The sequence below is a fragment of the Myxine glutinosa genome, chromosome 10 (assembly GCF_964187855.1).
Source record: "Myxine glutinosa chromosome 10, kmMyxGlut1.1, whole genome shotgun sequence".
Taxonomy (NCBI): domain Eukaryota; kingdom Metazoa; phylum Chordata; class Myxini; order Myxiniformes; family Myxinidae; genus Myxine; species Myxine glutinosa.
In genome coordinates, this window is record NC_136270.1 from 37,318,335 (window position 1) to 37,332,629 (window position 14,295).

Sequence of the window (14,295 nt, forward strand, 5' to 3'; positions counted from 1 at the left end):
AGTCAGATGGGGTCCCATACATGGTCCAAGTTTCAGATTCCTACGATGAAAGGTGTGGCCTGTAGGTCGCCAACAAATTTCATGGAATCAGAATAATAATAATAATAATAATAATAATAATAATAATAATAATAATAATCCGGACGATTTCAAAAGGGTACCTCTGGTCCCCTAATAATCCGGACGATTTCAAAAGGGTACCTCTGGTCCCCTAATTAAAACTGCGGGCAGTGATCATCCGGGGACCAGAGAACTCCATCCTAATTGGACGGGTGCTCACCATAGACTCAGATGGGGTCCCATACATGGTCAAAGTTTCAAATTCCTATGATGAAAGGTGTGACCTGTAGGTCCAATACCAAGTTCAGGGCATCACAATATTAATTAAATAAAGAAATGCACAGTCAGCACTTTCTTAATTGGCGCGCCACAGACTAATTAAGCAAAAAATGAAAAATCGGAGATGACAGCTTTCTTCACCTTGGGGTGTAGTATATGTGTGCCAATTTTTGCACTTTTTGGACAAATGAACTTTTTTAATTGGCACGCCACAGACTAATTAATAAAAAAATGAAAAATCGGCGAACTCAGCGTTCTTCGCCTTGGGGTGTAGTATATGTGTGCCAAGTTTCAACTCAATAGGTCAAAAAATGAAGGAGGAGATAGCTTTTGAAGATTTTCACTAAATCCAACATGGCCGCCACTATACATTACCTATGACGTCATACTTAGGATATGCATCAAGTCAGATGGTGTCCCATACATGGTCAAAGTTTCAAATTCCTACGATGAAAGGTGTGACCTGTAGGTCCAATACCAAGTTCAGGGCATCACAATATTAATTAAATAAAGAAATGCACAGTCAGCACTTTCTTAATTGGCGCGCCACAGACTAATTAAGCAAAAAATTAAAAATCGGAGATGACAGCATTCTTCACCTTGGGGTGTAGTATATGTGTGCCAATTTTTGCACTTTTTGGACAAATGAAATTTTTTAATTGGCCCGCCATAGACTAATTAATCAAAAAATGAAAAATCGGCGAACTCAGCGTTCTTCGCCTTGGGGTGTAATATATGTGTGCCAAGTTTCAACTCAATAGGTCGAAAACTGAAGGAGGAGATAGCTTTTTAAGATTTTCACTAAATCCAACATGGCCGCCGCTATACATTACCTATGACGTCATACTTAGGATATGCATCAAGTCAGATGGGGTCCCATACATGGTCCAAGTTTCAGATTCCTACGATGAAAGGTGTGGCCTGTAGGTCGCCAACAAATTTCATGGAATCAGAATAATAATAATAATAATAATAATAATAATAATAATAATAATAATAATCCGGACGATTTCAAAAGGGTACCTCTGGTCCCCTAATAATAATAATAATAATCTGAGCAATTTCAAAAGGGTACCTCTGGTCCCCTAATAATAATAATAATAGGAGCAATGCCCTTGGGCTCAGCTGGTAGAACAGGGAACCACTGGTAGGTGTGGATGACCCACAAAATATGTAATGGAGACAAAAGCTTTTCTGCTTTTTCTGGTCTTCATCAATGATTTCTCCGACTCTCTGGAAAATCCTCTCTGTCTCTTTGCTGATGACTCCACTCTCTGCCGCTCCATTCCTCATCCCTCAAATCGGCAGTCTGCAGCCTCCTCACTCTCTGCAGACCTGGACAAAATCACACACTGGTCAAACAAGTGGAACATGTCTGTCAAACCTGATCGGTTCAGCCGTTTTTGCGGTACCTTCGAACGGACGGACGGAAGACAGACATTTGGTGAATTATAGTAAGATAATTTGATAATTAATTAACTAATCAATCAAATAAACAAACAAGAAATTCGTATAGAGGGTAGAACATAAGTGCATAAATTTTAATTCAAACTATCTTGCAATGTTAGTCATTAAAACCACTCCAAGATCTGGATCCGCATCAATATCCTGACCACAAATGTCGGATGCTGTTGTCCTTGACGGTCACCTATACATACGCAAAAAAATTCTGAACAATTCCTTCAAAACTGTTGATAAAAAATGTGTAACAGACAGACAAACAAGAAATCACTTATAGAGTGACATTTGGCGAAATAGAACGAACTAGAAGGGCACTCGGTAGAGAGCATACCTCCGTCAGGCTGAACAGTTTACGTTTTGTATCCCACTGATGGGCCGGATCTTGATTCAGACCTGAACCAAAACCGAATCAGCTTGTTCTCGTCACCTAACCAACTCATCCACCGAGTTTGGTCATAATCCGTCCATAACGTTTTGAGATATCATGCTATGTATCGGTTTTAGCCCTGTCACTCAATGGTGAAGAATCACTGTAAAATTAAATAATTCTCATATCCGAATCCATATTCAGATCTTCACCAAAATCGAATCCATTAGTCCTTGACACACACAAAACCTGTCCACCAAGTTCCATCCAAATCCGTCCATAACGTTTTGAGATATCCTGCTATATGTTGGTTTTAGCCCTATCTCCCAATGGTGAAGAATCACTAAAAAATTCTACTAGCCGGATCCGAATCCGGATCTTCATCAAAATCTAATCATTTCGTCCTTGTCACATACGCTACGTCTCTGCCAAATTTTGTCCGAATCCGTCCACAACGTTTTGAGATATTTTGTTCACAAACAAGACGTCATGCAGAGCACGATACTTGCAAAATACGCCCCCTCTTGCAAAATACGCCCCCTCCTCCCCAAGAAAAAAAATTCCATTGATACAGCAAATTGTCCATTTCATCAAGATTAAAATTGACAATCTTGATCAAAGCTCGGGTCAATAGGGAGAAAAGTGACGATTTTTCGGATGAAAAATGGTGATTTTGGAAGTTTGACCTTGAGTTGACCTTTGACCTTTTGACCTAAAAATAGTATGTTTCCCAATTTAGTGACGATATGCAAATGCTGTTCAATTTTCAAGTCAATCCGTTGAGAATTGACGGCTTTTTAGTTGAAAATTGATAATTTTTAAAATTTGACCTTAAGTTGACCTTTGACCTTTTTTACCTCAAAAATAGTTCATTTCCCAATTTAGTGACTTGATATACAAATGCTGTTCAATTTTCAAGTCAATCCGTTGAGAATTGACGGCTTTTTAGTTGAAAATTTATAATTTTTAAAATTTGACCTTAAGTTGACCTTTGACCTTTTTTACCTCAAAAATAGTTCATTTCCCAATTTAGTGACTTGATATACAAATGCTATTCAATTTTCAAGTCAATCGGATTTAAAATGGCGATTTTAGAAATTTGACCTCAAAATCAATATTGGGACGATTCTCAATTGGGACGACTTATACAACTTGGTGAAGTTTCGTGACGATCGGTTTAGAATTGTGACCTGTAGGCCGGTGACAAACAGACAAACAGACAAACAGACAAACAGACAGACAGACAGAACCACAACCGGAACCGACCAATATAATTGAAAAATCCTCGATTTTGCAAGTAACAAACTGTGGACATGTTGGTGGTGAAACAGGGGTGAAAACATAACTTCCATCCACCTTTGGTGGTGGAGGTAATGATGGGTTCCCAGCATGTTCCTTGAGGGACTCCTGCATTCAGGGATGCCCAATCAGAGCGAGTAACATGGCGGGAGAACAAGACATCGCAGATCCAAGTAATAAATAGAAGGATGTACGTCGAGATGAACAAGCTTTGTGATGGCGATTGTGTGATCAATTTGATGAAAACCTTCTGTGAAGTCGATTAACACGAGAGGTCTTGACTTTTTCAAAGAGGGAGGATTCGTTTTGGGTATCGGGCCTATTATGGCCTGTCTCAATGCATCTGGGACCTTTCCCTGTTGAAAAGAGAAGTCAATTAAGTTAGAAGTCAGATGTGTTGCTCGTTCAATAGAGAATTCGTGAATAATGTTTGCAGATATCCTATGAGGCCCAGAAGAAGGTTTTTTTGCCGATTCATTGCCAGTGCTTCTTGTGCTTCCCATGGGTTTACAGTTGGGCATGGTTTTGGAGCTGGAAGGCAAGCCAGAACAGTCAAGTCATATCGAGATGGTCTAGATCAAAAGAAACAAATCAAATAATTACTCCTGCTAGGGAGTAATGCATTCGATCGTGTCCGTGTGTGTGTGTGTTTGTGAACAAGATATCTGGAAAAGTTCTGAACGGATTTGGATGAAAGTTGGGGGGATGATTGCCCTTGGGATAAGGAAGAATTGATTCGTTTTTGGTGAACCTCAGGATATTATTCCGGATCCAGGAATTTTTTGGGAATTTTTTTGCAATTGGAAGATAGGGCTCATTTTTTTAAACATTATCTTCTATATATTCTATATTTAACATTGTGATATGCAAATAGTTTTCATATTTGTTGTAAATGTAGTTTAAACTCGTGGTCATGCGTTAGAGCGGTGTATTCTGTTAGCAGCGTCGTCATCAAGGTTCTTTTTTTTTTTTCTAATAAAGACATATTCTGTCATTTTAAAACCACCAAAGTGTGTATTAGGTTTCCCCGTTTCATAAAATGCATCGTTTGATACGTATAATGCTTGAAAACTGTTTTTTTTTGTTTTTTTAACCTCAGAAGAGATATCAACATTTACCTCAGCGAATGTCAATCGCGGTGTCAGTATTTGATGAACTTATAAAGACTTAGGTGAGTTATAAGTGTGACCAGCATGTGCACGGGATTCTTCCCAGAAGAATGAGTGGTCGCATTAGCTTGTACGACTTAAAATGAGCGAGTTTTGTTTTGACGTTTGGGCCAGTTTTACATGTTGTATCCCTAAGGAATGAAACGAACGTTTTTCTGGCTTACAATTTTATTTGAAGTCACACATGCCTCAAAATACACTCACTTATATAGAATTGAACGCTGAATCCGAAAATGTAAGTGAAATTGGCTTGTATTTTTTTTTTTTGACATTATCTTCTATATATTCTAAATATATATCTGTGTAGTGTCTTTTTTTTTCCTTTTCTTTTTTTGTATACTGAATCGAGGCTCGTGAAAGAGCTAACATTTATTTCACAAACAAATCAACCAGACAAACAAAATATGTAAAAGAGGGAGCGGAAGACAAGATGGGGAGAGAAGGGGAAGCACACAAACACAACATTTGAGAGCAGGGAGAAGTGTGGGAGGGAGAGGGCTTGGTGGGAGGAGGCATGGGAAGGGGGGTGGGGGGGGGAGGCATAAAACACAAGGAGACCAAGGACTTCCAGGACAGAAGTTGGTATTTCAAAAAAGTGTAGGATTTGGGGTGAAATTAGCGGGGGTAGAAAAGATCAAGGTTTTGGATGGGGGAAGATAAGCGATGGTGGTGAACAGCTGTTTTAAAGACCTGGAGGGTGGAGTGGGATTGAAGAGAGTGTGGGAGTTTGTTCCAGAGGTGGGAGAAAAGAGGAATGAAGGAGTGAAGGTGAGCAGAAAGTCTTGATTTTGGCAGTTTAACCATAAGAGGGTTGCAGGCAGATCTTGTGCGACCTGTAGGAATATTTGGGGGACAGAGCCCAGAGAGAGCTGGGGGGGGGGGGCAAGACCAGAGAGGAGTCGATAGAAGACGGAAACACCACCAACCTGCCTGCGGTGAGTGAGTGAAAGGCCCTTGGAGTTAGCTTCATCGCGGGAGATTCCAATGATTCTGAACGCTTTGGTTTCAACAGCGTGAAGACGAGCTAGGTGTGAGGCAGGAGCACCAGACCAGAGGGGAGAGCAGTATTCCATAGAGCTGCGGATGAAAGCCTTGTATGTGGTGAGGACCTCAGGTGTGCCAAGGAAGGACTTCGCACGACGGAGGATGCCCAGTCGGCGACTGGCTTTGGAGGCCAGATTTGAAATGTGGTTTTCCCAGGAAAGATCATGGCAGATAGTGAGACCCAAAAGCTTGAGTGACAGAACTTCTTGGAGAGGATTATTCAGAAAGTGGATGGGAGGGTTGTCCAGTCGGTCTTTTCGGAGAGACATCGTAAGAGTGTGAGATTTGTCAGCATTGAAAGACATGTTCCACTTGTTTGCCCAGTCTGTGATTTTGTCCCGGTCTGCAGAGAGTGAGAGGCTGCAGACTGCCGATCTGAGGGATGAGGAATGGAGCGGCAGAGAGTGGAGTCATCAGCAAAGAGATAGAGAGGATTTTCAAGAGAGTCGGAGAGATCATTGATGAAGACCAGAAAAAGCACAGGGCCCAGAACACTGCCTTGGGGAACTCCAGCCTGAAGAGGAAGAGGAGATGAGAGAAACCCATTCAGGGCCACACGTTGACTACGACTAGAGAGGAGGTCCGCCAGCCATGCGTGGAGATTTCCATGGATGCCAAAGGAGGAGTCTTGTCTTGTGTTGTCACTGAACTACTCCCTAAAACTTTGGTGAAATCGTACTATTCCAACTTGACCCACGGCGGGAGTATGCGCTCTACTGAGTGACGTTATAGTTTTTAATAGCGTTCGCCAACTCATTCTCCATGTCTATTCCCAGCGCAGATATTTGTGCGTGATCCCGTTTGTTTCCGGTTAAAACACGGATTTCATGATGCTGAGGGGTGGGAACGTTTCAGACACTTGACACGCATGGAACTAGTATTCTGTTTTAGCTTTCACTATACTCTATTTGACCTTGCTTCTTCATCTTTTCCAATTCTGAATATCTCCATGGTGAAATGCTATTTGCCATTTGTCGAAAACACGTTTCAATAGCAGGATAGAGAGTTTGCTTGAAATATTCACATTGTGAGTTGGCATCAGCATCGCTTGTTACTTCTATCCAGTCATGATTGCAAGTCCATTTGCCAAAAGCTTGACTGGCACTATCCAGCATAGGCCGATTATGACATCGAATCACACGAGGCTTTCTGGTTTGCAGCATTATTTGGAACCAAAGTTCAGTGTTATGATCAGATAAACCTATGGGCGAGGTAATTTGCACATTTCTATAGAAGTCACTGATGGTAATAATAATCTTATCCAACACTTTCGTTGAACAATTCCTCACAACAACTCCTCACTCTCTGCAGACCTGGACAAAATCACAGACTGGGCAAACAAGTGGAACATGTCTTTCAATCCTGACAAATCTCACACTCTTACGATGTCTCTCCGAAAAGACCGACTGGACAACCCTCCCATCCACTTTCTGAATAATCCTCTCCAAGAAGTTCTGTCACTCAAGCTTTTGGGTCTCACTATCTGCCATGATCTTTCTTGGGAAAACCACATTTCAAATCTGGCCTCCAAAGCCAGTCGCCGACTGGGCATCCTCCGTCGTGCGAAGTCCTTCCTTGGCACACCTGAGCTCCTCACCACATACAAGGCTTTCATCCGCAGCTCAATGGAATACTGCTCTCCCCTCCGGGCTGGTGCTCCTGCCTCACACCTAGCTCGTCTTCACGCTGTTGAAACCAAAGCATTCAGAATCATTGGAATTTCCCGCGATGAAGCTAACTCCAAGGGCCTCTCACTCACTCACCGCAGGCAGGTTGGTGGTCTTTCCGTCTTCTACCGACTCCTCTCTGGCCTTGCCCCCCCAGCTCTCTCTGGGCTCTGTCCCGCAAATATTCCTACAGGTCGCACAAGATCTGCCTGCAACCCTCTTATGGTCAAACTGCCAAAATCAAGACTCTCTGCTCACCTTGACTCCTTCATTCCTCTCTTCTCCCGCCTCTGGAACAAACCCCCTCACGCTCTTCAATCCCACTCCACCCTCCAGGTCTTTAAAACAGCTGTTCACCACCATCTCTTATCTTCCTCCATCCAAAACCTGGATCTTTTCTACCCCCGCTAATTTCACCCCAATTCCACTTTTTTTAAATACCAACTTCTGTCCTGGAAGTCCTTGGTGTCCTTGTGTTTTATACTTCTCCCTTCCCCCCCCCCCCCCCCACCTCCTTCCCACGCCTCCTCCCCCCAAGCCCTCTCCCTTCCACACATCTCCCTGCTCTCAAATGTTGTGTTTGTGTGCTTCCCCATTCTCTCCCCATCTTGTTTTCCGCTCCCTCTTTTTATATATTTTGTTTGTCTGGTTGATTTGTTTGTGAAGTAAATGTTAGCTCTTTCACGAGCCTCGATTCAGTATACAAAAAAAAAAAAAAAAAAATCTTCTCCAACACAATCTCATTGAGTTGTGGGATTAATTGTATTGAGATATTGAAATTTAATCTTTCAAAGAGAAAAGTTTAAGTCTGTACTTGTGACATAACCCTTCAAGTCTGTATTCATCTTGTGACGTGTTCGTTTGAGAAAGTCTTATATGGCTTCAGTGTGTCGGAAACTAATGAAATGAAGAAATTGCCTCGCACCATGTGATGTCTCGTGTGAAAATACAACTTTTTACGACTTATATCGGATGATTAAATTGGATTTTTTTTTTTTTGAAGAGCATCTTGTCATTTGTCTCATTGATATTTTGCAGTCATGATGAAAAACCGAAGAAAACGCCCATGGTCGGCTTCTTTGGTGTGGTACGTAAACAATAACATGATACTGTGTTTGCAAAATTCAATTGACCATATCCATGAAAATGCAGGATTCCAATGCATATTAACTCCATGCTGAAATTTTTGATTTGTAATTCAGACACATACCAGACTCCGTGGCATTAATGGTTAGAACGCCTGCTCCGAGTCGAGGAGGTCGATGGTTCAAAACCCAGCAGAGTCATACCAAAGACTTAAAATGATTCATGCTGCTTCCTTGCTTGGTATTCAGAACTATAAAGGACAGGGCATGGACCACCAATGCTGGCAAGACAATGGAAAACCAGCCAGTATAACCCGTGCCAAGAAACTGCTTTGGCAGCACCAATGCTCTGTAAAGAATATGTTACCTCAAATCAATAAACTAGAATGGCATTTGTGGAGCTCGCCTCACGCATTCATTCTGAACAAAAATCATTAGCTGAACATGCAACTATGATGGCCCTACTGCTATATTATCGCCCATATATCCGAATCATCCATGCGCCCTATTATGTCACATCGTTTATTGGCATTGGTTATGTGCGTCATAAATTTAATTATTCCCTCACATCGGGTCTCATTGTGAGGCAGTTGCAGGAGAAGTACATGGAGAAGAGGAAGAAGTTGTTTCTTGGGTTTGTTGATCTGGAGAAAGCATTCGATCGGGTTCCACGCAAAGTATTGACATGGGCATTGAGGAAGTTAGGAGTGGAGGATGGTTGATCAGAGTAGTGATGGCAATGCACAAAAGAGCGCGCACAGCTGTAAGGACGAAGGACGGGAACAGTGGTGAGTTTGAGGTGAAGGTGGGAGTGCATCAGGGGTTGGTACCAAGTCCACTACTATTTGTAGCTGTGATGGAGATGCTGGCTCAGAACGTAAAGGAGGGTTTACCGTGGGAGTTGTTGTATGCAGATGATCTGGTGTTGATTGCGGAAAGTATGGATGGACTGAAGGAAAAGATGAACACGCGGAAGGAATGTATGGAGACAAAAGGTCTGAAGGTGAATATTGGAAAGACGAAGGTGATGGCATGTGGTAAAGCATGTGGTGAGGTGGAAAGAACTGGGAAGTGGCCTTGTGCTGTGTGTAGGAAGGGTGTCGGAGTGAACTCCATTCAGTGTACAATGTGCGCTGAGTGGGTTCATCAAAAATGTAGTGGTCTGAGAGGGTCATTAACCAGTGTGGCAGCTACATTCAAATGTAAGGTGTGCACAGAGGGAGCTGCAGATGGAGGAAATGTTGAGTTGGATCTTGGAGACGGCGTGAAGCTGGAAGGTGTGAAAACATTTTGCTACCTCGGAGACATGCTGAATGGAGAAGGTGGATCAGACTCGGCAACGGTTGCTCGAGTGAGATGTGCATGGAAGAAGTTTCGGGAATTGAGTGGCGTGCTGATGATGAGGGGAGTGTCGTTGCAGCTGAAGGGAAAGGTGTATGCTGCATGTGTGAGAAGTGTTATGATTTGTGGGAGCGAGACATGGGTAATGAACGTAGAGCAGCAACGAAGGTTGGAAAGGGTGGAAATGCGAATGGTTCGACGGATGTGCGGAGTATCGTTGAGAGAGAGGAAGACAAATGATGAATTGCGAAAGATGATGGGAATAGAGCCTGTGATTGATGCTGTGAAGAGAAACAGGTTGAGATGGTTTGGTCATGTGTTGAGGAAGGATGAAAGCGACTGGTTGAGAAGAGTGATGGAAATGAATGTAGAAGGAAGTAGAAGACGGGGAAGACCGAGAAAGACTTGGCTAAAGATGGTGGAAGAAGAAATGCGGGCAAGGGGGTTAACAAGGAGAGATGCAGAAAATAGGGCAAAATGGAGAAGATTGTCATGGGGACCGCAAGGCTAACCCCCGCTCTCGCAGGGAAAATGGCCTTTAAAATGCATGTTGTTGTTGTTGTTGTTATCGGGTCATAGATCAGATGTATGAAGTTTCAGATTTTTCAGATAAAGATTTCGATTCAACCTATTATAGCTGGAATACTACTTCACCAATGATGCCATCGGTATCACCCTATACACACCCCATGTGGAGTTGATGACGTGTGCCAAGTTTCAATTTTGGAGAGAATGATGTCCAAATTTTTTCTTTTGATCTCATATGGCTGCCATACCATGTGACCTACGTATGACATTAGAGTTATCATCAAATAGTTCTCCATTGGGAGTCTTTCCTATGTTTAAAGTTTTGCATTGATCGGACAAGCGGTTGCAGAGAACCAGTTTTTTAAAGCAAAAATATATAGATGTAGACACACACAGACACATACAGTCACACAGACAAACAAACAGGGGCATTGAAATAGTCTCGCATCGCCTGCGGGCCGCCGAGACTAAAAGTGACACACACTTCAGATTGAAACACAAAGCATGAATTGTTTTCCACATGGATAAAGTAAATACTTGTACTTGGCATTTGCCTTTTCTGATTTCAATTTCTCTTGTTAACTTGTGAAGATCTGTGTGTTTGGGTATTTGCACATTGCAATATTTTGGTAGTGGTGCCATCTTTCTCTCTCTATCTTTCTCTCTCTTACTCTCTCTGTCTCTCTCCCTCTCCCTCCCTCTCTTTCTCTCTCTCGCCCCCTGCTGGCTGTCGGTGTGTTTGGGTGTGGCAAGATGGCGGCTGTGCATGTGTGGTGAGGTACGAGCTGCTCTGGTGTTCTATCCTTTTGTCCCTTTCCGCGTCATATTTCACCTTTCTCCTTCCCCCTGTTTGTTTATCTGCACACCTTTACTCTGCATTTGTGCCCCAACCCCTCCCTTTTGGTCAGACCCAACACTCCAGGGCTTCGGCCTCCCCCCACCCCCTTCCTCATTTTTCCCTCCGCGTTTTTTTTTGTTATTGTTTTCATTTCTATTCCCTCCTTCTTGCCCTTTGCTTCCCTTCCTTTTCTGAGAGAGAGAAAGAGAGCCCGCAGCTATTTGTGGATAACTTTTACATTAGTTTGCGGCCCATCCTGTCCTCTGGCTGATCGTTTTTTTTCCCACCAGCTGTGTTTGTTTACGCCTTTGAAGTCTGTCTCGGCTCGTAATTAATTAATTACTGTTCGAGAGCGATAATCACCCTCCTCCCACCCCGTCCCTTCCCCCCCACCCCTCCCTCGTCCCTTCCCCCCCACCCCTCCCTCGTCCCTTCCCCCCCCCCCCCACCCCCACCCCTCCTTCCCTTTTTGTGCTCGTGTCTCCTCTCGACACTCCGGCCATTAAGGTCATCATCTCGAACACTCCTCCATTCCTGAAGAATGAGAGACTGGTCTCTGAACTATCTCGTTATGGTTCTGTGGTTTCCCAAATCACTATGTTACCTTTACGTTGCCAGGACGACCAGGCTAAACATGTGATGTCTTTCAGGAGGCAAGCTTATCTTGTATTTCCTCCTCCTAACGTTGAAAGAACGCTGAACATTGTTTTAAAATTCAAAATTGATAATCATGATTACCAATTATACGTATCAACTGACACCTTGAAATGTTTCGGGTGTGGTAATTTCGGACACCTGAAGCGCTCTTGCCCAAAAGCGGCTTCGTGAACGATGGGACAAACCGTGTGAACAACAAGGATTCCTCTTCTTCTTCTTCGGCTGTAAGGAAACATTTTCCATGTCTGGTAATGACGCTCAGCCTTCCCATCCCGATAATCCAAACAGCACAACGAAGGTCACGGATGTTTTCACCATTGTTCCGTCAAGGAAGAGAAAGACCTTTCCCGAGGACCATTTAACTCAGAAAATGGTAGCATTTAACAACAAGAAACATGTCGGTAACGCCCCCCCTCCCCCCAATCATCACCGATGCCACTCTACAAGGCTTACCTGGCACAAACCCTGTACCTACAGCCAACAAGTTCGGCCCCCTTTCATGTGAGGACATAGACGTTAACGGACATAGACATAGACCTGCAGGGACTGTTTTACCTGTTAACGAAGCAAATGGAATTGCTTCACCTGTTATGGACTCGACTATTGGAAAGTCCTTGATGATTGTGCTGAGACCACTGGTGATGAACCTGCTGAGACCACTGGTGATGAACCTGCCGAGACCACTGGTGATGAACCTGCCGAGATCATTGGTGATGAACCTGCCGAATCACTGGTGATGAACCTGTCGAGACCACTGGCGATGAACCTGCCGAGACCACCGGCGATGAACCTGCCGAGACCACTGGTGATGAACCTGCCGAGACCACTGGTGATGAACCTGCCGAGACCACTGGTGATGAACCTGCCGAGACCACTGGTGATGAACCTGCCGAGACCACTGGTGATGAACCTGCCGAGATCATTGGTGATGAACCTGCCGAGACCACTGGTGATGAACCTGCCGAGACCACTGGTGATGAACCTGCCGAGACCACTGGTGATGAACCTGCCGAGACCACTGGTGATGAACCTGCCGAGACCACTGGTGATGAACCTGCCGAGACCACTGGTGATGAACCTGCCGAGACCACTGGTGATGAACCTGCTGAGATCACTGGTGATGAACCTGCTGTCACTTTGGCAAATGTTAATCCTGAACATGATGATGCTGAATCTTCGTCAGCAGAAAATAGCGAAACTGTCCCAGTTGCTGCTCCCAGTCCATCAACTAGTGAAGCTGGAATCACAGATATCAATGCTTTACAAGAGACTCCCATTGTGCTAGATACCGCTACACCGTCGGAGGTGGATAACACTGTTGCAGTTGAGGGAAGCAACATCGCTGCATCTGCTGATGCTGGTTCTGTTTCACCAAATCTACAGATTGTCGCTGTTACTCCACAAAGCAATGTTCCTGCGGTGGGAGAGCGCACAGATGTTATAACTAGTGCAGATCCGTGTGTCGATATTGATGACGGTATCGATATGCAATACTATACAAGCTTGTGTGACTCGGAAATTAAAACTGACTGATGAATCTGACCTGGAGGAAGCAAACAGCCAGGTGGAAGCAGTGGAGAAGCTTATCAGTCAAGGTCCTACTTCCCCTGAACAAATAAAGACTTTTCTTGCAAAATACATACAGGAAACGCAGTGTAAACCTAACAGAATACTTTCCAGATTTACCGTCCTTCCTTGAGTGTGCTCAGGCTATTGTACGTAGGACTCAAAGACTCATTCAACTTTCGTCAAACACAGGCGAAAAAGACTTTGAGTTAACAATTCCCTTTTGATGATGTATCTTTTTGAAGCTTTTTATTTTTTTTTCCTCATGGTGAGTTTCAAGATTGGAACAGTAAATATCAATGGTGGTGGAAGTTCACTCCGCCAGACACAACCAAGCAGCTGATAGACGCTAACGGGCTCGACATAGCTTTGTTACAGGACACCCATGCCGTCAGATCTGTTCAGGCCCAGTGGCGACTAATTATGGATAAGGAGTGTTTCTTTAATAACAGCTCCTCGTCTAAGGCAGGAATCATGTTCGTCTTAGGGAAACATTTCCAACCGTCCTCCCTTCAATTTACGGATATTATTGATGGCCATCTTGCTTCTGTGACCTTCTATATCAATCAGGGCAAGTTTACAATCCTCATTGTGTACGCTCCAAGCAAAAATGGTGAGCGGATCTCTTTTTCTGCTGAACTGAGAAAGTTCCTCCAAACACTGGATTTTGCAGACTTGTCTAATTATTGGTGGTGACTTTAACTGCACTGTTAATGCCTCATGTGACCGAAACGGGCCGGAACCCCAACCATGTACCGCAAAACGTTTTGCAAACATCATTGCGAAATATAATCTCCATGATGTCTGGCGCTTGAAGCACCCTTCTGAACAATTCTACACATGGTGTCGTTGTTCCAACAACCACATCTCACTTGCGAGGATTGATCGCATTTATGTAAATTCTCACCTATTACATGGAGTTTGCAAATCTGAT

At 43.6% G+C, this 14,295-nt stretch overlaps 1 protein-coding gene across 4 annotated transcripts in view; it reads left to right on the top strand.

The window, feature by feature from the left end:
* Nucleotides 1-14,295, top strand: part of LOC137434463 (ATP-dependent translocase ABCB1) — a 202,411-nt gene that overhangs the window by 50,499 nt on the left and 137,617 nt on the right. For all 4 annotated transcript variants that reach the window (XM_078785560.1, XM_068127478.2, XM_068127482.2 and 1 more), the window contains one exon: nt 8,385-8,433. In XM_078785560.1, the coding sequence (XP_078641686.1) occupies nt 8,385-8,433 (49 nt within the window). The remainder of the gene's footprint in view (nt 1-8,384; nt 8,434-14,295) is intronic.